General features: G+C 42.2%; 1 protein-coding gene across 1 annotated transcript; it reads right to left on the minus strand.

Annotated features, from left to right (window-relative positions):
- Window positions 1-3: 3 nt before the first annotated feature.
- On the minus strand, window positions 4-23266 carry hyou1 (hypoxia up-regulated 1). The gene is made up of 25 exons (XM_014197590.3): window positions 23115-23266; window positions 22912-22949; window positions 20138-20207; window positions 19596-19689; window positions 19168-19246; window positions 18249-18403; window positions 17874-17950; window positions 17581-17762; window positions 17248-17363; window positions 16872-17058; window positions 16624-16758; window positions 14883-14965; window positions 9449-9581; window positions 8545-8732; window positions 7750-7888; window positions 4875-4932; window positions 4700-4776; window positions 4422-4583; window positions 3904-4181; window positions 3555-3642; window positions 3185-3441; window positions 2607-2691; window positions 2097-2385; window positions 1770-1880; window positions 4-1552 (listed from the first exon to the last, which is right to left on the minus strand). The coding sequence occupies exons 3-25, from the start codon at window positions 20199-20201 to the stop codon at window positions 1503-1505; spliced, it is 3087 nt and encodes a 1028-aa protein (XP_014053065.2). The 5' UTR covers window positions 20202-20207; window positions 22912-22949; window positions 23115-23266; the 3' UTR covers window positions 4-1502.
- Window positions 23267-23432: the final 166 nt, after the last annotated feature.

Below are 23432 nucleotides of genomic sequence, written 5' to 3' on the forward strand. Positions count from 1 at the left end.
ATGTGTATTTGAAGACACTTTATTTTTTAAAGACATGGATTGAGGGAATAAATACACATGCCACTGTTCATCCATCCATCATTTCTGTAAAAAAAAAAAACCCGTCTTAAAAAAACATTCATTCAAAGTTTAGAAACAAAAACGTTGGCATCTCCCTTCCCGTTTATTCCCCCCCACAAACCATCCCGAGGTGACGCAAAGAGCAGAAATCATCCCACTGGGTACAGATGTCAATTCAACATCTATTCCACTTGGTTCAACATCATTTCATTGAAATTAAGTGGAAACGTTGATTTACCCAGTGGGACACCTCTGTTAGAGGTTCAAGCAGCTTGAAACATGGACAATATTATCTGCTTATTTTTCAGACAGTGCAACACAGTCGAGCAGTCCTCAAATTCATACTGGCATCCATACACAAACACCAGGGTAGTGTTCATTGTAACAAAACGTTATGCAACGGAATACGATAATGTGCCATTTCACTCCATTGCAACAATGTTTTCCGCCTATTGAACATAGCCCATGGCAGCCCCTTGGTGATTGAAGTAAGTTTACTGAACTATCTGTATTGAGTACAATTTAGACTGCACAAGTATTGCATATCAAAAGATAACTGTCATTCAAGGTAACATGTTTTTTCACCCTCATCCTAAGTCAGTTATGAATTTTCAGAAAGACCAATGCTAATTCGAACATGGAGAGAGGGTTCTGAAAAACATAAAATATGGATTTTACACATGAACACAGTGGATGGTTGTCAATCATATTTTGAGGATAGTTTTCCTCATGGTGTACGGAATACACACCACGATTGTTTTGCATTTTCTCAGCGACAATACAAGGCATTAAGCGAGGAATTCAATATTCAAAGACAACTGAAACACACCAATGAGATCTTTCTCAAGCAGACAAAACACATTAAAAGTGAATGGAAGCAAGATTTGCCCAAAGAAAACACAGAAGATCTGAGGATAACCGTGCTTGAGAGGAAAAGTCTACCTTTTTTGATCACAGAATGCGACAAAAGCTGAATTTTGCAGGGGAGGAAACATTGAGTTCTGTTATTATTGGTCCTTCCAAAACAAAACATTTTGTATCAGGTACTTGTTCTGTTCTATGCAGGCAAATTATACAGTGGTCAAAATAAGGTTGTTTGCATGCAGGAAAGTATGCCTAAACCTTAAGGGCAGAATAGTAGAATAGAAACTTGAGGTCTTGGGTTCAGTTCATTCACTGGTTATTCCAGACTAAGTGCTCCTTGCTCACCATGTCAGTGAGAGGAGAGATGTAATAGTGGCCAAGGGGCATGAAGATCAACAGAAATTGAGAAAGGAGGGGGGATTAAGACAGCTCAAGGTGTCTGAGCTGATCCAATGTCTTTCTGGTTTTCAACATGTGGGTGGAAAAACAACCCCCCCCCCCCTACATTTTTTTGGGGAGGAAACTTGAACAATTAAACATCGTCAATAAATACAATTAAATCTTCTCAGTTCCAGCTGTTATAACTCATCCCCTACATGCTTTTCCGACTGGTCTTTCTCTGTTGATTCTGAAAATGGAGAGGAGGAATACAATATTATACTCTAGTAAATAACAGCACAGCATATTACTTTGAAAAGGTTTTATACCATCATAGTTGCTCCACCTCGAATGGAATGCCAAATTCTATTCCTTTCCATTAGATTCTCACTTATATAGCGAGAAATTGTAAGACAACTGGGTGCCAATTTGCACATGCAAAAGGATAGTTGCTTTGGCAGACGTACCTGTACTTGCAGTTTCATCTTTAGGCTGCGATTGGCTGGACGAGTCTGTGTTCTGTCCAGTGGGCTCTTTGGTGGGCGGTTCCTCTTCTGGCTGCACCACCTTAGTGGTTTCTGTCAAATGAAAACAAATCCCACCAATGAAAAGATGGGTCTGATTGGTAATTACATTTTTGTCTAAAAGGGATCTTTGACAAGTTATTGCACACATCATGTGAAGCACTTCCATGGCAAATTACATGATTTTATGTTTCAAAGCATTTTGCTAAGGTGTGGCCTGTTGAACATGACCCTCCCTATATAGATATATATATAAAGACTCTCTCTGACCTTTGTCTTTAGTCTCCTCATTGGGAGGTATGACTTTCTCCTCTGTTTTGCTGCTGTTGGCCTTGCTACTGCTCTCCGAGGTGCTGCTGTTGGCCTTGCTGCTGCTCTCCGAGGCAGTGCTGTTGGCCTTGGCCTTGGCCCTGGGCTTGGCAAACTTGGCCTTGTTCAGCAGGTAGTGGACCTCGCGGTCCAGCAGAGACAGCTTGGACTCAATGTCTTTGGACAGCAGCACGGGCCGCTCTGTGGGAGAACGCTTCTCCTGCTCGGCCACCGTGTCGTTCTTCCACGTCTGTAGAAGAGAGGGAGGTGTTGGGGGTTAAAAATGAACAAATAATAATAAAAAGGTTGTTTCTTTGTTCCACATTGATGACAAACGAGGGACAATAACCATGTGAACCACATCTCATATTTGAGTAATTTGGAATTCCTGAGGTAATGGTCCATCAAAACAAAATCTCGGCAAAGGTATCAATGAGTAAAACAAATAGAAGTTTATGAATCACTACATACAATGGTCTCGTTGATGACTCTGTCTAACGTCTTCAGCTCCACTTCGGTGAAGATTTGGTCGTCCTCTGGTGTTAGTTTGACGCTCCTTGAGGGAAAAAAAAAACATGTCAAATGGATGCATTGTAAATTTCACCTCTGAAGCTAAGCAGGGTTGGTTCTGGTCGCTCCCTGGATGGGAGACCCGATGCTGCTGGAAATGGCGTTAGAGGGCCAGTGTGGGGGTTCTAAGGAGATCCCAATGCTCCAGGGCCGTGAAGGGGACGGGTGCCATCTTTAGGATGGGATGTTAAAAAGGGTGTCCCGATTCTCTGGGGTCACTAAAGAGCCCATGGCACTTATCGTATGAGTGTTACCCCAGTGTCCTGGCTAAATTCCCAATCTGGCCCTCATACCATCATGGCCACCTAATCTACAGCTTCCAATTGGCTCATTCATCCCCTCCCCCTGTAACTCTTCCCCCCCCCAGGTCGTTTCTGTAAAAGAGAATGTGTTCCCAGTCAACTTAACTGGTAAAATCCGTTTAGCATTTTCCCTACTAATGGTTAGGGGAAGCTGATCCTAGAGCTGTCAGGACCCACCTGAGGAAGAAGCTGGAGTGGTTGAGCATGCTCTCCAGGGCGGCCAGGTGGTCGGGCCACTTCCTGCGCTCCTCCACACGGAAGAACATGGCCTTGCACAGTTTCCTGAGCTCCTGCAGCTTTTCCCGCAGCTCCTTGGTGACTGCAGAGTAGCCATCCTCATCCATCCAGGCCGACGCCTCGCTCAGCTTGGTCGTGATGGCCTCCTTCTCCTCCTCTGACACCACCGCCTGGTACTCCTCCTGGTACATCTTGTCCTTAGGAGGAAGGAGAGGAAAACAGGGGGGGGAAATTAGACAGCTGCAAGAAGTGGGTTATATACACACACCTATGGGGAGGGGGGGGCATACTAGTGTTGTGCTGTTCTAACCTGGGTCTCAAAAATGAATGCCTCAAGGCTGTTCAGGGTCTTCTCCCTCTCCTGCTTCTCCAGGTCTCTATCAGTCAGGTCTTGGAGCCTGTCAGGTCAAGGGGAAATCAAAACATTATTGCAGCGAATTTGGAGGTTGCTGGGGCTCGAACCTGGATCTATGAGTCTGTCAAACAACTTAACCATTACACCAAGAGATCCAAAACCTCTGGCGAAGTTGCTAGGTTTTGAACCAAGTCAGGATGCAACATGAATATCATTATAGATTGACAAATCAATGTTTAACTTCCCCACCCTGCACACATTTGAAGCCTCCTAAAATGTCAAAAGGAAAGATAGCGCAACATACTTCTTGTTTGAGGAGGCGATAGCTTCCAAGCTAGGGTTAAGGATGTCGTTCACTTGGAGCTCCACTGAGACATCTTCAGAGAACTTGGTTCTCTTCTGAGGCTTGGCTTTCTCCTCCGCCGCCGCCCCCTTCTCCACCGCCCCCTTCTCCTCCGCCGCCGCCCCCTTCTCCTCCGCCGCCCCCTTCTCCTCCTCCGCCCCCTTCTCCTCCTCCGCCGCCGCCGCCCCCTTCTCCTCCTCCGCCGCCTCCGCCGCCTCCTCTCCATTTTTTTCTCCCTCCTTTTCAGAGAAAGATGATTCATTTACATAATGGTAATGACACTTAGTTATTTAATGTCCAATTCAAACAGAGAACGAGGTAAAACTCATTCATGTGAGGTATATGCTTTACTGACAACATCCTGTAACCAAATGTTCCATATAAAATGTTAAGTTTCGAAATGTTCATTAAACACGAAAGCACTGACTACACCCCAGGGCTGAGCGTCCATGTGGAATCCAACTGAGCCGAGTGCTTACCTGAGGGTCAGCCTTGCTGTCCAATGCCTCTCCCATAGTCTTCTCTTGGGTTGGGACTTCCTCCTCCTGTTTCTCCCCAGGCTCCTGCTTCTCTTCCTGGGGAACAGCCTCCTCCTTCTGGCCCTGCTCCTTCCCAGGCTCCGTATGAACCTCCTCCTCATCCTGGGCACAGAAACAATAGGGGACAGGCAGGGAGAGTTAGACAGCCATGAACTTAGTGTGAAGGAGAGGGACTCTAGAGCATGTTACATTAGGATGGGGACTGAGGAGAGGATTACCTGAACTGGTTCCGTCACATTTGCGTTGGGCTCTGAGGATCCCCCTCCAAACAGGCTGGAAATGGTATTTCCTAGTTCTGACAAATCAAAAGAGCCAGAATTCAGACATGGAAGAGACTATGACTGACTAATGGGGGGGGGAAAATCAGATGTCAATTGATTACGTAAAACCCACTTGTCAGAGTTGATTCCTCATCCTTCTCCTCCACAATGGTCTCAAAGACAGACTCCACCTAAAAATAAAAATAAACTATTAGTTAAAGTGATAAGTCACCAAAATAAAATCATGTTCATTGCTTTCTGACCTTGTGTATGGACCAAGAGTCAACACCTCCTAACCTACGATGAGGCTTGCATAGCTAAAACCACCACAGGCTAATGTTAGCATTGATTACCCCAAAACAATGAGTTCAATAGTGCACATTTTCATGTCCAAATCAACTCAGTGACTTCAAACCAAGCCAATTTGAAATTGGGTTCATGTTGGTAGATAAGTATTACAGATCTCAGAGATAAACACGATGTAGGTTTTACATTTTAAAAAAGTAATTTGAACTTTTTACATGTACTTACAAAATCATTAAACCGTTAAAGAAAAAATGAAATGCATATTATTTGCAAACATCTTTAAAAAAGTTAAATGTCTGATAAGTTTTGTATCTGACATTATTGTACTTCCAGAGAGGAGCTCCATAAGCATCAGAGGGGTGCACTGACCATAGAGATTAGAGGTCGACCGATTATGATTTTTCAACGCCGATACCGATTATTGGAGGCCCAAAAAAAGCCAATTAAAAACGTCCGTTTTAAAAAAAAATGTTTTTATTTGTAATAATGACAATTACAACAATACTGAATGAACACTTATTTTAACTTAATATAATACATCAATAAAATCAATTTAGCCTCAAATAAATAATGAAACATGTTCAATTTGGTTTAAATAATGCAAAAACAAAGTGTTGGAGAAGAAAGTAAAAGTGCAATATGTGCCATGTAAGAAAGCTAACGTTTAAGTTCCTTGCGCAGAACATCAGAAAGCTGGCGGTTCCTTTTAACATGAGTCTTCAATATTCCCAGGTAAGAAGTTTTAGGTTGTAGTTATTATAGGAATTATAGGACTATTTCTCTCTATACGATTTGTATTTCATATACCTTTGACTATTGGATGTTCTTATAGGCACTTTAGTATTGCCAGTGTAACAGTATAGCTTCCGTCCCTCTCCTCGCTCCTACCTGGGCTCGAACCAGGAACACATCGATAACAGCCACCCTCGAAGCAGCGTTACCCATGCAGAGCAAGGTGAACAACTACTCCAAGTCTCAGAGCGAGTGACGTTTGAAACGCTATTAGCGCGCACCCGCTAACTAACTAGCCATTTCACATCGGTTACACCAGCCTAATCTTGGGAATTGATAGGCTTGAAGTCATAAACAGCGCAATGCTTGAAGCACAGCGAAGAGCTGCTGGCAAAACGCACGAAAGTGCTGTTTGAATGAATGCTTATGTAACCGATGTGAAATAGCTAGTTAGTTAGTGGTGGTGCGCGCGAATAGCGTTTCAAAATCGGGTGACGTCACTCGTTCTGAGACCTGAAGTAGTTGTTCTCCTTGCTCGACAAAGGCCGCGGCTTTTGTGGCGCGAAGGGTAACGATGCTTCGTGGGTGTCAGTTGTTGATGTGTGCAGAGGGTCCCTAGTTCAAGCCCAGGTTGGGGCGAGGAGAGGGACGGAAGCTGTTACATTTACGAGCCTGCTGCTGCCTACCACTGCTCTATCAAATCATAGACTTAATTATAACATAATAACACACAGAAATACGAGCCTTTGGTCATTAATATGGTAGAATCCGGAAACTATCATCTCGAAAATAAAACGCTTATTCTTTCAGTGAAATACGGAACCGTTCCGTATTTTATCTAACGGGTGGCATCCCTAAGTCTAAATATTCCTGTTACATTGCACAACCTTCAATGTTATGTCATAACTACGTAACATTCTAGCAAATTAGTTCGCAACGAGCCAGGTGGCCAAAACTGTTGCATATACCCTGACTCTGCATGCAATGAACGCAAGAGAAATGACACAATTTTACCTGGTTAATATTGCCTGCTAACCTGGATTTCTTTTAGCTAAATATGCAGGTTTAAAAATATATACACTTCTGTGTATTGATTTTAAGAAAGGCATTGATGTTTATGGTTAGGTACAGTCGTGCAACGATTGTGCTTTTTTCACAAATGCGCTTTTGTTAAATCATCCCCCGTTTGGCAAAGTCAGCTGTCTTTGTTAGGAAGAAAGTCTTCACAGTTCGCAACGAGCCATGCGGCCCAAACTGCTGCATATACCCTGACTCTGTTTGCAAGAGAAGTGACACATTTTCCCTAGTTAAAAGAAATTCATGTTAGCAGGCAATATTAACTAAAGATGTAGGTTTAAAAATATATACTTGTGTATTGATTTTAAGAAAGGCATTGATGTTTATGGTTGGAGCAACGTGTACCTAAGCGATTATATGCAACGCAGGACAGGCTAGATTAACTAGTAATATCATCAACCATGTGTAGTTAACTAGTGATTATGATTGATTGATTGATTGTTTTTTATAAGATAAGTTTAATGCTAGCTAGCAACTTACCTTGGCTTCTTACTGCATTTGCGTAACAGGCAGGCTCCTCGTGGAGTGCAATGTAAAGCAGGTGGTTAGAGCGTTGGACTAGTTAACCGTAAGGTTGCAAGATTGAATCCCCGAGCTGACAAGTGTGTCGTTCTGCCCCTGAACAAGGCAGTTAACCCACTGTTCCTAGGCCGTCATTGAAAATAAGAATGTGTTCTTAACTGACTTGCCTAGTTAAATAAAGGTCTAAAAAATATATATATATATATATATATATAAAAAAAATTCAGCCAAATCGGCATCCAAAAATAACGATTTCCGATTGTTATGAAAACTTGAAATCGGCCCTAATTAATCGGCCATTCCAATTAATCGGTCGACCTCTAATAGAGATCACATCATTCACATTCTATAAGTAATTCTATAGTACTGACCCGGTCCAGGAGGAGCATGCCACTCTCATCCATGTTGAAGTGGGCCTTAATGCCCTTGGACTCAGCATCCATGTGCTTCTGGAAGCTGCTGCTCACCCCAGACAGCTGCACTGTGGTCAGGTTGAGAGAGCCAAACACACTGGCAGAGGAAAGGAAGGAAAAGAAAGCGAGGTGGAGATTTAAAATCAGATGCAACATAAGGTTGTGTTATGGCTGTTTATTTGACTTCTGTTACAATTCAAAACTGTATTTGTCCCCTTAGCCCTAATAGAATTGGCCTATAGCCAATGGCAAACTAACGCTGTTACAGTATATCCTTAATTTTCCAGAATTTTCCTTGGGAGAGGTGCTGCAGTGTTGTGATTGACATCACCCTGATCCAATCACGCGCAACCAGACAAAAATCAACGACACCTACGCTCTGTGCTTTCTCTGGCTGACCCTCCACCACAGAAGGCACTGAGGGAGGCTTAAACAATAGATTTTCGGACCGATTCATTCTACATTTGGATCGGTTTGTGCTCCCGTGGACCAATGCACTCGTATCTTAAACATTTAAACCCGATTCTGATACGCATCGGTGAATCGTTACATCTCTACAGTTTTGCCGTGTTGTTTCACACAGATTGGCTTAAGTCAGTTTCCTGGACACAGATTAAACCAACTCCTGGGAAAATAAATAATTGGTTCTCCGTTGAGCATGGTTTTAAGTCCAGGCCTAGGCTTAATCTGTGTCCAGGAAACCGGCCCTAAGTTCCTACCAATTAAACCCATCTTTATTGGGGAGGTGCTCACCTGAGGTCATTTTGGCCCAAGAAGCTGAGGTCTCCATAGTTGATGTCAAAGGCAAAGTCATCAGTGTAGCGGTTGAAGGTGATGACCTTGCGCTGGGGGTAGGGGGCCATCCTCTGGAACAGGATACGCTTGTTGTGTTTCAGGCTCCTGGAGCCATCCTCATCCTCCGTCTCCCTGGTGAACTCCACCTGGAGAATGAGAGAGATGAATGAAAAGATGAGCACCGTATGATATCGAGTTGTGGTGCTAAGCTTTTCCATTCATTTTGGGTTGAGGTATATAGCTGAACTTACATAACTGATGGCGTGGGATGTGGACCCATCTTAACAATTATTTTTTTTTTTTTACCCCTTTTATTCCCCAATATCCAAGTGGTAGTTACCGTCTTGTCCCATCGCTGCAACTCCCGTATAGACTCGGGAGAGGCGAAGGTCGAGAGCCGTGCGTCTTCCGAAACACGACCCCGCCAAGCCGCACTGCTTCTTGACACAATGCACGCTTAACCCAAAAGCCAGCCACACCAATGTGTTGGAGGAAACGGCGTACAGCTGGCGACCAAAGTCCGATTGCATGCGCCCGGGCGCCACAAGGAGTCGCTAGAGCGCGATGGGACAAGGACATCCCAACCGGCCAAACCCTCCCCTATCCAGGACGAGGCTGGGCCAAATTGTGTGTTGCCTCATGGGTCTCCCAATCACATGCGACTCACCCTGGTATCAAACCAGGATCTGTAGTGACCCGGCTGGCACAGCGATGCAGTGCATTAGACCGCTGTGCCACTCGGGAGGCTTGACAATAGACAACTTTTGGGGTTTCGTCTCCTCTAAAAGGAATGGATGGATGGTAATGGAATTATTTTTTAAAAAAGGGGTGGGGTTCAATGTAAAAGAATGAGCTGTGTTACCTGGATGGGGAAAACAGCTGCCTCCCTGACCAGGAAGGGTTTGACTTTGAAGGCCTTGCTGAGGGCAGCGGCCTGGTACACAGCACCCATAGCTGCAGCCTCGTCTGCATTGATGTTCTTTCCCAGCTCCTCTCTACACACACACACACACACACACACAGAGTGGTCAATGTCATGCAGATATCTTGTTTATTCAAAGTGATAATTCACTCCAAAAACAAGGTTGGCCAGAGACATTGTCATACCTCAAAAGCAGTCAAATTTTGTGGATGTAAGGCATATCTAGCGTACGTGAACTAATCTTCAAATTAGATTGCTTTTCAGGTCTGAAAACATCTGTCAAAGTTTGATTTGAGATTCAACTATCCCTTTAAGCCTTCTCATCCCAGGTGGAGCGTTGCCAACATGTAAGTTACATACTATTTAACTATAGAATCTACAATTGTTGTAGTATCTGCGGGTGAAACATTTCTATTGTGTTCCCTTGTCTTAGAGTATTGTTTTGAATAGAACACCCTTCAGCCCAAACCCTGGACAATAGGGAGCATTCTAAGTCCCTCAAGTTTGTTTGTCCTGTAGTATACAGACTCAGGTATTGATGTGTTGAGTGAAAAACCTGACATACTTAGGGCTTTGGCGGTCACAAAATTTCACCAGCTGGTGATTGTCAAGCAAATAACTGTCAGTCTCACGGTAATTGACTGTTAATTATCATAAACACATTTTGCATCTCCTGGCTTCCACAAAGCCTACAAGCCATTTTAAAAAGTCTAATAAATCCATGTAATATAGCCTACACCACAATAATGCCATTATTTATTTTAGACAGGTCTAAAGAAACATCTGAAGAAAATGTAGTCTATTTCAGAAGAAAATAATAGAATACTCTGAGTTGTCCTTATGTGGCTCTGCCAAATGGCTGTGGGCTATACTAGTTAATTTAGCAGACAATATTTGCTTATCATTCCGTGGCATTATTTTATAGTATGAAGAATATAATTGAACAAAGCTGAATAAAATTGTCTCCAAACGATTTGAGGGAGTGCACGTGGCTATTCTGTGTTAAGCGGTTAACAAAGAAATAGGTATGCCTACATGCTTAATTTAGAGTAACTTTAGTTGTTCTACAAACGTTGGGCTGTATGTTTAGATTTTTAATACATTGTGAGACTGCATGATGAGATTCTAATGATGATTACGGCCTGTGTGGCCGTAATGCACCCTGCGCGATCGGAAGCCCTCTCACTCACATGGCTCTGTCACGTGACCAGGTTTTTTCCTCACAGGCCAAAAATGAAGACAGACATGTCGGGGACGCAACTGCGTGTGTCCTTATCCAATTCCGAGGTGCATATTGAAGATATTGGAAGAAATTGTCCACATTCATTTTGTCAGCCAACAAGAATAGGCCTAACGAACAGCAAAAGCACTAGCCTATGTCAATCTACAGTCGTGGCCAAAAGTTGAGAATGACACAAATATTAATTTCCACAAAGTTTGCTGTTTCAGCGTCTTTAGATATTTTTGTCAGATGTTACTCTGGAATACTGAAGTATAATTACAAGCATTTCATAAGTGTCAAAGGCTTTTGACAATTACATGAAGTTGATGCAAAGAAGTCAATATTTGTAGTGTTGACCCTTCTTTTTCAAGACCTCTGCAATCCGCCCTGGCATACTGTCAATTACCTTCTGGGCCACATCCTGACTGATGGCAGCCCATTCTTGCATAATCAATGCTCGGAGTTTGTCAGAATTTGTGGGTTTATGATGTTTTTACACCCGCCTATTGAGGATTGACCACAGGTTCTCAATGGGATTAAGGTCTGGGGCGTTTCCTGGCCATGGACCCAAAATATCGATGTTTTGTTCCCCCGAGCCACTTAGTTATCACTTTTGCCTTATGGCAAGGTGCTCCATCAAGGAAGGCACTGTTCATCACCAAACTGTTCCTGGATGGTTGGGAGAAGTTGCTCTCGGAGGATGTGTTGGTACCATGCTTTATTCATGGCTGTGTTCTTAGGCAAAATTGTGAGTGAGCCCACTCCCTTGGCTGAGAAGCAACCCCACACATGAATGCGATGCTGGATGCTTTACTGTTGGCATGACAGAGTGAACTCCAGCCTTGTCCTCGTCAACACTCACGCCTGTGTTAACGAGAGAATCACTAACTGGATGTCAGCTGGTCCTTTTGTGGCAGGGATGAAATGCAGTGGAAATGTTTTTGGGGGATTCAGTTCATTTGCATGGCAAAGAGGGACTTTGCAATTTATTGCAATTCATCTGATCACTCTTCATAACATTCTGGAGTATATGCAAATTGCCATCATACAAACTGAGGCAGCAGACTGAAAATTAATATTTGTGTCATTCAAAACTTTTGGGCGCGACTATACTATCCTCCATAGCACAAAAGTCGACCTATTCTATTCTGCGTGAGAAATAAATATTCCAAACATAGTCTGGGACAGTTGTGGGATGAGATAGATCCCATATTAATACAACCACTAGCATCTAAAAACCTTTGTTATGCAATGCGGCTGACGCAATGGATCAGAACGTTTAGCTTAAAATGTTGATCAACTATTAGGCTATTTCTTCACATAATAAGCGCAGAAATGCACACATGGTAGTAGGCTATAAGCAGGAATGTTCCATTACTGGAACACATTATCAAAAGTGACCGCAAATGCAATTATGCATGTAATGCTTTTATTGTAAAGGTGCATTTTTATGGTGAAAATGATCTTCCCCAAACTTGAAACTCATGCGCTGCTTATGCCAGTTAGGCTCTACACTCCTTGTAAAGCAGATTAATGTGCTTCATTTTGAGAAGTTATTTGGCCACTTTAGTTGTGATACAAACCTTATTAAAACATATAGGCATATGGGCTAGGCTACATGAGGTGTGAGACTATTGATGGACTCCAACTCCTAAACTTGGGATAGGGTTAATTATCAGGTATCCTATTGAAATATTGAGTTCTTAGGTTTAGAGGGTCTACACCAGAAGTTGATGGTTATCTGTAGGAGGAAGGTATATGGTGGATGCAATTAAGCTTGGAATGTGTTTAGAGCAGGGAAAACGATCACGTGGCAGCACTGATAAGGGGAGAGAGCCGTGGATTAGTGATGAAGCGGATCGAAGTCAGGTCACATTAAGGGAGGAACAGTCTACTGCCCGCGTCACTTCATTTCCTGCCTAGCAACAGAGATGTAGTGTTGAGAGGAGGAGATTCCACCCCAAATTGGGGTACATACAGTTGAAGTTTACATACACCTTAGCCAAATACATTTAAACCCAGTTTTTCACAATTCCTGAAATGTAATTGTAGTAAAAAGTCAGTTAGGATCACCATTTTATTTTAAGAATCTGAAATGTCAGAATAATAGTAGAGCGAATGATTTATTTCAGCTTTTATTTCTTTCATCACATTACCAGTGGGTCAGAAGTTTACATACACTCAATAAGTATTTGGTAGCATTGCCTTTAAATTGTTTAACTTCGGTCAAACGTTTTGGGTAGCCTTCCACAAGCATCCCACAATAAGCTGGGTGAATTTCGGCCCATTCCTCCTGACAGAGCTGGTGTAACTGAGTCCGCTTTGTAGGCTTCCTTGCTCGCACACTTTTTCAGTTCTGCCTACACATTTTCTATAGGATTGAGGTCAGGGCTTTGTGATGGACACTCCAATACCTTGACTTTGTTGTCCCTAAGCCATTTTGCCACAACTTTGGAAGTATGCTTGGGGTTATTGTCCATTTGGAAGACCCATTTGCGACCAAGATTTAACTTCCTGACTGATGTCTTATGTTCCTTCAATATATCCACATAATTTCCCCTTTCTCATGATTCCATTTATTTTGTGAAGTGCACCAGTCGCTCTTGCAGCAAAGCACCCCCACAACATGATGCTGCCACTCCTGTGCTTCACAGTTGGGATGGTGTTCTTCGGCTTGCAAGCCTACCCCTTTTTCCTCCAAACATAACGATGGTCATTATGGCCAAACAGTTCTATTTTTGTTTCATCAGACCAGAGGACATTTCTCCAAAAAGTACAATCTTTGTCCCCATGTGCAGTTGCAAACCTTAGTCTGGCTTTTTTATGGCGGTTTTGGAGCAGTGGCTTCTTCCTTGCCGAGTGGCCTTTCAGGTTATGTCGATACAGGACTCGTTTTACTGTGGATATAGATACTTTTGTACCTGTTTCCTCCAGCATCTTCACAGGGTCCTTTGCTGTTGTTCTGGGATTGATTTGCACTTTTCGCACCAAAGTACGTTCATCTCGAGGAGACAGAACGCGTCTCCTTCCTGAGCGGGATGACGGCTGAGTGGTCCTATGGTGTTTATACTTGTGTACTATTGTTTGTACTGATGAACATGGTACCTTCAGGCATTTGAAAATTGCTCCCAAGGATGAACCCGACTTGTGGAGGTCTGCAACTTATTTTCTGAGATCTTGGCTGATTTTCCCATGATGTCAAGCAAAGAGGCACTGAGTTTGAAGGTAGGCCTTGAAATACATCCACAGATACACCTCCAATTGAGTCAAATGTCAATTAGCCTATCAGAAGCTTCTAAAGCCATGACATCATTTTCTGGAATTTTCCAAGCTGTTTAAAGGCACAGTCAACTTTGTGTATGTAAACTTCTGACCCACTGGAATTGTGATACAGTGAATTATCAGTGAAATAATCTGTCTGTAAACAATTGTTGGAGAAATTACTTGTGTCATGCACAAAGTAGATGTCCTAACCGACTTGCCAAAACTATAGTTTGTTAACAAGAAATTTGTGGAGTGGTTGAAAAACTAGTTTTAATGACTTCAACCTAAGTGTATGTAAACTTCCGACTTCAACTGTATACCGTCACTACTGTAAATAATATTGTCACCCATCAGACTTTTCTTTATTCATTTTACATTTTAGTCATTTAGCAGACGCGCTTATCCAGAGCGACTTACAGTAGTGAATGCATACATTTCATACATTTTTTCTCCGTACTTATTCAATCTTGTCTTTACATATACTAAATAATACATTACATTTGTTTTGATTTAGAATGGACCATTATGCACCTGCATCGAAATAGGGGCAGCGGGGGAAAAAAATACATGTCATCTATGCACATACAGTTGAAGTCGGAAGTTTACATAAACTAGTTTTAATGACTCCAACCTAAGTGTTTCAACCACTCCACAAATTTCTTGTTAACAAACTATAGTTTTGGCAAGTCGGTTAGGACATCTACTTTGTGCATGAGTACCAGGCAGTTAGCAAGTTTGGTAGGTTACTAATGACCAGCAGCAGCATCAGAGCTTGGAGAAGCCTAATTACCATGACTAAACAGTCATGTGGAATTTGACTGCCCTCATGACTCGTGACCGCCGGTGTGGTGGTAATACGGTCACCGCAACAGCACTAGACATACTTACTTCCCAACGGCTTTGAGCAGCACCTCCTGCACCTTAGGCACTCGGGTGGAGCCGCCCACCAGAATCACCTGCTCAATCTCGTCCTGTTAGAAGACAATGTTGGAAGATATACAAACAGTATTTGCAAATAAACAAACATTAACATAACACATGTTGGTTCAATCTATAAATCCCTGAAGGCTTGTCATGCTGAAACATGTCAGAGTTTAACATATTGTTCCATTGAACATTCCACTACAATAATGGGAATTTCATATCAAACCGATATCAAAGTGCAACTTTTTAGTCACACAGACATCAACTATCCTACTTCAGTTTTTGATTGTCAGGGCTCCAGACTAACATTTCCCCCTGGCGGCACTTTTTTAGTTGGCGGCACCAGCCCATGATTTCGTGGAACAAAACACATTTTTTCAGCAGCTTCACACAATAGAATACACTTGCGTCATCTTATAAAGTCAATATAAAAATCATTCACAATGCCTTAAGTGTATTAGACTACTGAGATATACAAATAAGTTGTTATAGCCAACATGTCCAAGCAGGAACGCATGATTCTAAATACTTTGATATGCAACCTAATCCAGCCCACCACACTTTTGAATCAGAGGGGTTGGGTTAAATGCAGAAGACACGTTTCAGTTGTACAACTGACTAGGTATCTCCCTTTCCTGTGATATTCAAGTCTACCTAAAATTCATGACAATTTTACTGTCAAAATTTTTCAGTTCAATAGAGATGAATTTTCCTTCCTCTTTATGTGCATCAATATTATATATATAGGCCTCATTCGACTAAACTAAAAACACAGAAGGATCTCTAACTAAATATAACACCTACTGCTAGTAGCCACATATTCATCTAACAGTAAATGTAATGTCCTAAAAAGGACTAGTACACTCGCGGTAGCTGATGCGCAATTTCACAGGCTCCATATTTCAAGGCCATATGAGATATCGTGATTGTAAAGCCGTGTGCTTTGAGCTCAATAGTGATTGTTAAGGAATAAATGATTCTACAGAAAGCGGAGACCCTCCTCTCTTTAATATGTACAACAAGTTGCATCCAAAGTTGTTTGGTACACGCAATTTCATTTCAAAATGTTACATTCACGAAGGGGCACACGAGGGGGAAGAGAAAGTTTGAGATGCTTGCTCGTTGCAGCAGCCGGCCCCAGCGAAACAGGCAGGCACAGCGGCAGCACAGCCACTTCTATTACAGAAATCATGAGGATAATGCCCTTTACTGTTGAACAAATTCATGGTTTTATCTGCCCCCAAAAATAAGATGTTTTGGTTGAGGTGACCATGTGCAGATCACACCAGTGCAACCAATAATTTTTTAACTGGCACAGCCAAGTCAAAGGGTTGCAGTCTGGAGCTCTGGACCCTACTACACAATTGTGATAGGATTTTAAGAGAATACATTATCCTAAGGAGCATAGCCATTCCACAGACCCAGGGGATTGGAAACTACAGTGATCTTTTTGATACTGCCAATTTTCCTGTGTCTTTTTGTGGGTCAAATGATGCTTTTGTCTACGTAATTGTTAATGCATAAAAGTCAGTTTCCCCCAAGAGGTAGATAAAGTTATAGTGATTGATCAATAAGATCAAATGTTCATTAGGGCACACAATGGAATTACAAAAAAAAAATGTTTTGCAACAGGAGTCCCTTCCTGTTTCAGCCCATTTTCTTCCATTTAGTTAATAATGAATAAACACAAACTATGGTGACTCACCAGGGACATCTCTGCAGAGCTAAGGGCCTCCTGTACGGGTCCAGGCACTCTCTCAAACAGGTCAGCACACAGGGCCTCAAACTCCACACGGGTCACCTTGGCCTTGAAGTCCATTTCATCTAGAAGCCCCTCCACCTGAACATCATACAGCAAGAGTGAGATCATTTAGTTTAGATGTACAGTATTACACAACTACAGTACAGCGCTATGGGTGACAATGAAACTGACAGAGCACCATGTCCCTTCACCTGTGCCATGAATTCGGCGTTGGCGCTCAGCACCGTCTTGAGTCTCTGGGCCTCCTTGAGGAGCTTGGCCATGGCGCGGTGGTTCTCCCTCACGTCCTTCTTGGTCTTCTTCTGCTCGTTGAACAGCTTGGCTAGGTGGTCCCGCAGCCGCAGATCCATCTCAAAGCCCCCCAGAGAGCGGTCAAACCTGGCCAGAGATGGAGAACATCTGCTAGGTTAGGAACATTTGAGAAATGTGCTTGACATAGCTCCACCATAAGTCATTTAAAACACAAATACAAAAACTATTACTTCATATTGATCAGAGTAGAGGTTAAGGTGTGTGCTTTCCCCAACATCCTGTGTGTGTGTGTGTATACAGGCCCTTTTGTCTCACCCTACTCCTCGGATCTGGAGCTGTGGCTGGGTGCCCGAATCTTTGGTCTTGACCGTCTGGTATGTGACGATGGTTGCCGTCGTGCTGCCTGAACCCATGTCATAGAACATAATGTTCTGTAGAGGGAGAAAACAGGCATGACTATAAGACTAGGGTTACACAAAGCAACTTTAATGCAATTACAGGTTGAAAGCGACATCTTAAGCAACTTTACTTACACACGAAGCAACTTATGAAGCGCAACTCAAAAAGTTACCAGTTGGTTCTGAATATACCAACCTAGTTCAATATAAATAAAAAAATCCAAATGTAAAAGCAGCCTAGATAGTGCACCTGAGCTGTGCTGTTGATGTCTTTCCTCCTGAAGACACCATAGTTGAGCGCCACCGCCGTGTTGTCGTTGATGAGCTGAAGAACCTTAACACCTGCCATCTGTGCGGCCTGCAGGACCGCCCTGCGCTCTGCCTGATTGAAAAAGGCCGGGACGGTGATCACTGCATCTTTGATGGGCTGCTCTGTAAGCGAGAGTAAAATATATTCAGTCAGGCGGGGCTTCAAAATAATTATACAACACAAAATGTTGAATGAGAAAACCTTTTCCCCATACTACTAGTGAACATACAAACCTGCAAAGTCCTGAGCCAGTCCACGTGAATAGTTCAAAACCATGCCCAGGAGCTCCTCTGGAGAGTACTGCATTTCTCTGTAGGAAAACATTAGAACCAAGCACACTTATCCACAACTAAAGCATAAGACATACTGGATCAATAACATTGTCACAGGCTGTGTAATGTGTAATTTAGGCTGTATGCAAAGGAACATCGTACACTAATAACTGATAAGTGTTCAGGTAAGCATTTTACCCCTCATCACCAATGGCTCATAGAGTTGAGTATTATTTGTACTCTTCAAAAGTACTTCAACAATGAATCACTTGGCTCAATCTACTGCTAAAACGAAAGAAAAAGGGAACCAATGATAGGAAATCAGATAAGACTTACTCTGAGTTTCTAAAGAGAACTGTGCCCCGACTCGCATCTTTCACCAGTTGGTGCTCGGAGAAACGTTTCTGGTAGAACGCCACCTGTGGGTTGTCGTGCTTCTTGCCCAGGAGGCTCTGAAGATACCTATAGACAAATTTGGGGTTCTTCACAGACTGCAGATGAAAGAGAAATCCAAATCAATGTCAGTGTAGATATGAATTAATGAACTGTATTGATCCCCAGAGGGGAATACAGAGTACTAACTGTATGATAGACATTTTAAAATATGTGACCTGGTAGGTTCCTATGGCAAAGGGCCAGTGGTGAAATGTACTTAATAAAAAATACTTTAAAGTATTACTTAAGTAGTTTTTTGGGTTCTGTACTTTATTATTACATTTCTACTACTATATTTGACAACTTTTACTTTACTACATTGTTTAAAAAATACATGTACTTTTTATTCCATACATTGTCCCCCAAACCCATAAGTATTCGTAACATTTTGAATGCTTAGCAGGACAGGAAAATGGTCCAATTCACGCACTTATCAAGAGAAGATCTCTCGTCATCCCTACTGCCTCTGATCAGGCGGCCTCACTAAACACACATGCTACCTTTGTAAATGATGTCTGAGTGTTGGAGATTAGCCCTGGCTATCCAGAAATAAAAACAAACATGCCAAAAAAAATGGTGCAGTCTGGTTTGCTTAATATAAGGAATTTGAAATGATTTCTACTTTTACTTTGTACTTAAGTATATTTTTGCAATTACATTAACTTTTGATACTTAAGTATATTTTAAACCAAATACTTTTACTCAAGTATTATTTTACTGGGTGACTCACTTTTACTGGAGTCATTTTCTATTAAGGCATCTTTACTTTTACTCAAGTATGACAATTGGGTACTTTTTCCACCACGACAAAGTGCCTTACCACTCCTAATGCACTGTCTCCAAAAAGTCGCTCGTTTTCTTTCAAACACACAGCTATTGGAGTTTTCCTCCTGGACTCCCTGTGCCACACAAAGGAAAAGAGAGTCCATTGAAACATGATGAAGCTTTGAGAATGCATTTTATCATGAACTGACGCTTCGAACCCTCTCCCAACTGTTCAGTTACCCAATTTCGTTCACCACACTTTTCAGAGGCATGCATGTGTTAAGATGGCACAGGCCCATTTAGTTATTTCCATGTTAATATACATTGTAAGGAACAATGGCTAGCTCATTAAACATAAGCAATAATGGATGTTAATAGTTGTGAATACATAAAAGAAAACATGAAATGGAGTAGGGATTTCCATCTAAAAGCACAAAGTCAATAACCCATGGTGATATGGTTAGAAATAAAGGCAATACTCACTTGTTTAAAGCAATCTCCATTGGCACGCCAGGTTTTACTATAGCTACTTTCATCCACTCACTGCCTAGGTCAACTGACATGACTGCTACAGAGGCTGTATGGACAAAATAATGGGTATGATTATTGTATTACCTGTACTTTTGTAATAACAAAGTGATGATTACACATTTTATGTGAGACAATACTAAAGAGGATTAGCTTCAACAGTTTCTCACTGGCTACAGTGGTTTGGTGGCAATGTGAGCAAATAATGTCAAAACATTTGACAAGTCCTTCGCGTCAGTTGAAATGAAATCGATGTTCACCCGTGCATCAGTAAATTAACTTGTGTAAATAGGTACAAATATGGACTGCGCATCATATTGTGAAGTGACACAGTAGAGTAGATTAACTCAAATCTCTGCATGTGTCCATTTTCTTCTCGCACTCAAAATGGAGGCATTCAGATTTGTGTTGAAATTTGCATTTGGTGTTAGGCAAATCTGCCAGTGCTTGATGCAGGCAGGTGTCTTGGAAGGAATAACCATGTGTAGCGTTAGTACCCGTTTGTGAAGGCAGCAGAGCCAGGACAAGGCAGAAGAGAGCCCATAACATCTTCCTCCTCATGGTGACCTGTACACACAAAGCAGAACAAAGACATTGATTTTCAAACACTAATAGCAGCCTCCATGGTGACTGTGCTGAATAAATAATTGGTTCACTATTGTTAGACCTCATAAGGAGCAAAATTCTTGGCGACTCAGGAATCTATCAAAGATACATTCTCTTCTACATGTACAAAGCCCTTTGCTACAAATGTCCTTGGTTTTAAAAGTCAACTTTGGGAATATATATATATTTTTTTACTACAACCTTCCAGTCTGTGCAGTTATATATGCTCAAGAAGTTAGATTTTTTTATTGAATGCATATAGGCAAATAGGAAACAAGTGTGCTGTTTCAGGAAGGAAATAGTGAGCACATCCGCATGCTCTAGAAGCAGCAAAGCAAATGCAGTGCTTTGTGAAAGTATTCAGACCCCTTAACTTTTTCCACATTGTTACATTACAGCCTTATTCTAAAATATATTAAATACATTTTTCCCCTTATCATTCTACACAACACCCTATAATTAAAAAACAAATACCTTATTTACATAACTATTCAAACACTTTGCTAAGAGACTTGAAATTGAGCTCAGGTGCATCCTATTTCCATTGATCATCCTTGAGATGTTTAACAACTTCATTGGAGTCCACCTGTGGTAAAATCTATTGATTGGACATGATTTGAAAAGGCACACACACCTGTCTAGATAAGGTCCCACAGTTGACAGTGCATGTCAGAGCAAAAACCAAGCCATGTCGAAGGAATTGTCGGTAGAGCTCTGAGACAGGATTGTGTACCAAAAACGTTATCATCGAAGGTCCACAAACACAGTGGCCTCCATCATTCTTAAATGGAATAAGTTTGGAACCACCAAGACTCTTCCTAGAGCTGGCTGCCCAGCCAAACTGGGCAATCGGGGGAGAAGGGCCTTGGTCAGGGATGTGACCAAGAACTCAATGGTCACTGACAGAGATCTAGAGTTCCTCTGTGGTGATGGGAGAACCTTCCAGAAGGACAACAATCTCTGCAGCACAACACCAAACAGGGCTTTCTGGTAGAGTGGCCAGACAGAAGCCACTCAGTAAAAGGCACATTAGGCAAACTCCAAGTGGGCTGTCAAAGGCACCTAAAGGACTGACCATGAGAAACAAGATTCTCTAGTTCGGATAAAACCAAGATTGAACTCTTTGGCCTGAATGCCAAGTGTCACGTCTGGAGGAAACCTGGCACCATCCCTAAGGTGAAGCGTGGTGGTAGCAGCATCATGCTGTGGGGATGTTTATCAGCGGCAGGGACTGGGAGACTAGTCAGGATCAAGGGAAAGATGAACAAAGCAAAGTACAGAGATCATTGATAACCTGCTCCAGAGAGCTCAGGACCTCAGTGGGGCAAAGATACAACTTCCAACAGGACAACGACCCTAAGCGCACAGCCAAGACAAGACAGGAGTGACTTCCGGACAAGTCTCAATGTCCTTGAGTGGCCCAGCCAGAGCCCAGACTTGAACATCTCTGGAGAGACCTGAAAAAAGCTGTGCAGCGACGCTCCCCAACAAGACTCGAGGCTGTAATCGCTGCCAAAGGTGCTTCAACAAAGTACAGAGTAAAGGGTGTGAATACTTATGTAAAATGTGATATCAGTTTAATAAATTTGCTGACATTTCTAAATCTGTTTTTTGCTATGTCATTATGGGGTATTGTGTGTAGATTGAGAGGGGAAACAATTTATTCAATTTTAGAATAAGGCTGTAAAGTAAAATGTGGAGAAAACTTTCTGAATGCACAATCGATTGCATCTCAAGATCTGTTCGGTCTGAGTGTCCATTCCGTCACCTGCACTGTTGAACAGGAGGAGAGGTAAAAGCAAATGCCTGGTGGGCATACACCATATTATTTTCCCCTATAATAGCCTCTTTCCACACCAGTGCAGATGTAGGAACAACAGCTTTTAGAATATTACAATTATCTGCCATTACTCTTCAGCACCTCATAGGGTTATTTAGACATCACACTTCCAAACTCTAGGTGCCAGCTTGTGCAGGTGCATTCAAGGTACAGTAGCAATCCCTTTGATCTTGAACCCGCAATCATCTAATTGGCCTGATCTCACTGACGAATTTATTTGACACGTGGCATGAATTGTACAGTACCTTTAAAGTATTCTACTTAGCAAATCTGAGTAGATTAGTTCTGTGACTGTCAATTGAAGTGCTGATGGAGTCAGGAAGCATGGTGACATATTGAAGTAATGCTTTTTCTAACTGCGGACTTGGGCACTTCACAGAATGAAGGATATAGCCTAGCAAAGGTCTCAAGTGGCAAATAGGCAATCAGAAAGCTAATGGCTATCTAGCATGGAGTTATTCAAATACATGAGCGTAGAAACTTCTAGTCCCATCATAGAGTACTGACGTACTACTATGGACGCCCAGAACAGGTAATGCCTTGAGCATTAAAAAACAAAGCAGTCTTGGGTTCTGGAAACGGGTTCAACGAGCTAACTTAGGTTAGGTAAAAAAAAGCCATATAGTTAACTAGAATACTATACCTTAAATTAAAATCTCAACCAGCCTAGTTAGTTGATTTGAAATGAGACTGTTAGGAAATAACCGCTAGTTACTGTTTCAATTAACCTATGAACAACAGTATTTGCAGGTAGATAAAGAATGGAAAAACAATGACTTAGCTAGCTAGGCACATTTATGAGAGGAGTGACAGAGCAGACCTTACCTTCTCGAGCCGGCAGCAGTTGAGTTTCTTGAAACAGGCTGATTTACACAAAAATATAAACAAAAGGAGAGCACGACTTAACTTGCAACAAGCTAAAACTTCCAATCTCGTATTATTTGCGTCGTGTGCTTCTTACTGTTGGCTATATGTATTGACTGAAAATCTCTTCATAGCCACACTAATAACGGTTTCTTGATTTTTACCTTGCTATATCACCGGCTTGTTCTCACCATAGGGCCCAGAACGCGGCGTGATCTCATTGGATCCACTCGAGTCGTTGTTCCGCTAGGAGAACGCTGACACATAGAGCCTGCCTTCTACGTTCCAAGTACTGCAGAGTGATAGGTCCACGTGCAGTGATGGCTGGCGAGAAGAAATCTTTGTCGATATGTGATTGGTCCACGTTCAATTAATGGGGGGGGGGAATTATATAACGACATTTTCTTAAGGTGACCTACTTTATCAGCGACTACTAGTAGTTGTAGTCAAAACACTGTTGTAGTCCATTTAATTGATTCCTG

The sequence above is a fragment of the Salmo salar genome, chromosome 04, assembly GCF_965601325.2.
Source record: "Salmo salar chromosome 04, fSalSal1, whole genome shotgun sequence".
NCBI classification, from domain to species: Eukaryota; Metazoa; Chordata; class Actinopteri; order Salmoniformes; family Salmonidae; genus Salmo; species Salmo salar.

Excerpts from the sequence above, each read along its gene's own strand:
- hyou1 (XM_014197590.3), bottom strand. The coding sequence starts at position 20,201 with ATGAGGAGGAAGATGTTATGGGCTCTCTTCTGCCTTGTCCTGGCTCTG. Across the intron at positions 19,690-20,137 it reads TCTGCTGCCTTCACAAACGG|CCTCTGTAGCAGTCATGTCA; the intron begins GTACTAACGCTA and ends TTGTCCATACAG. Across the intron at positions 17,951-18,248 it reads GTTCTCTTTAGAAACTCAGA|AGAAATGCAGTACTCTCCAG; the intron begins GTAAGTCTTATC and ends GTTTTCCTACAG.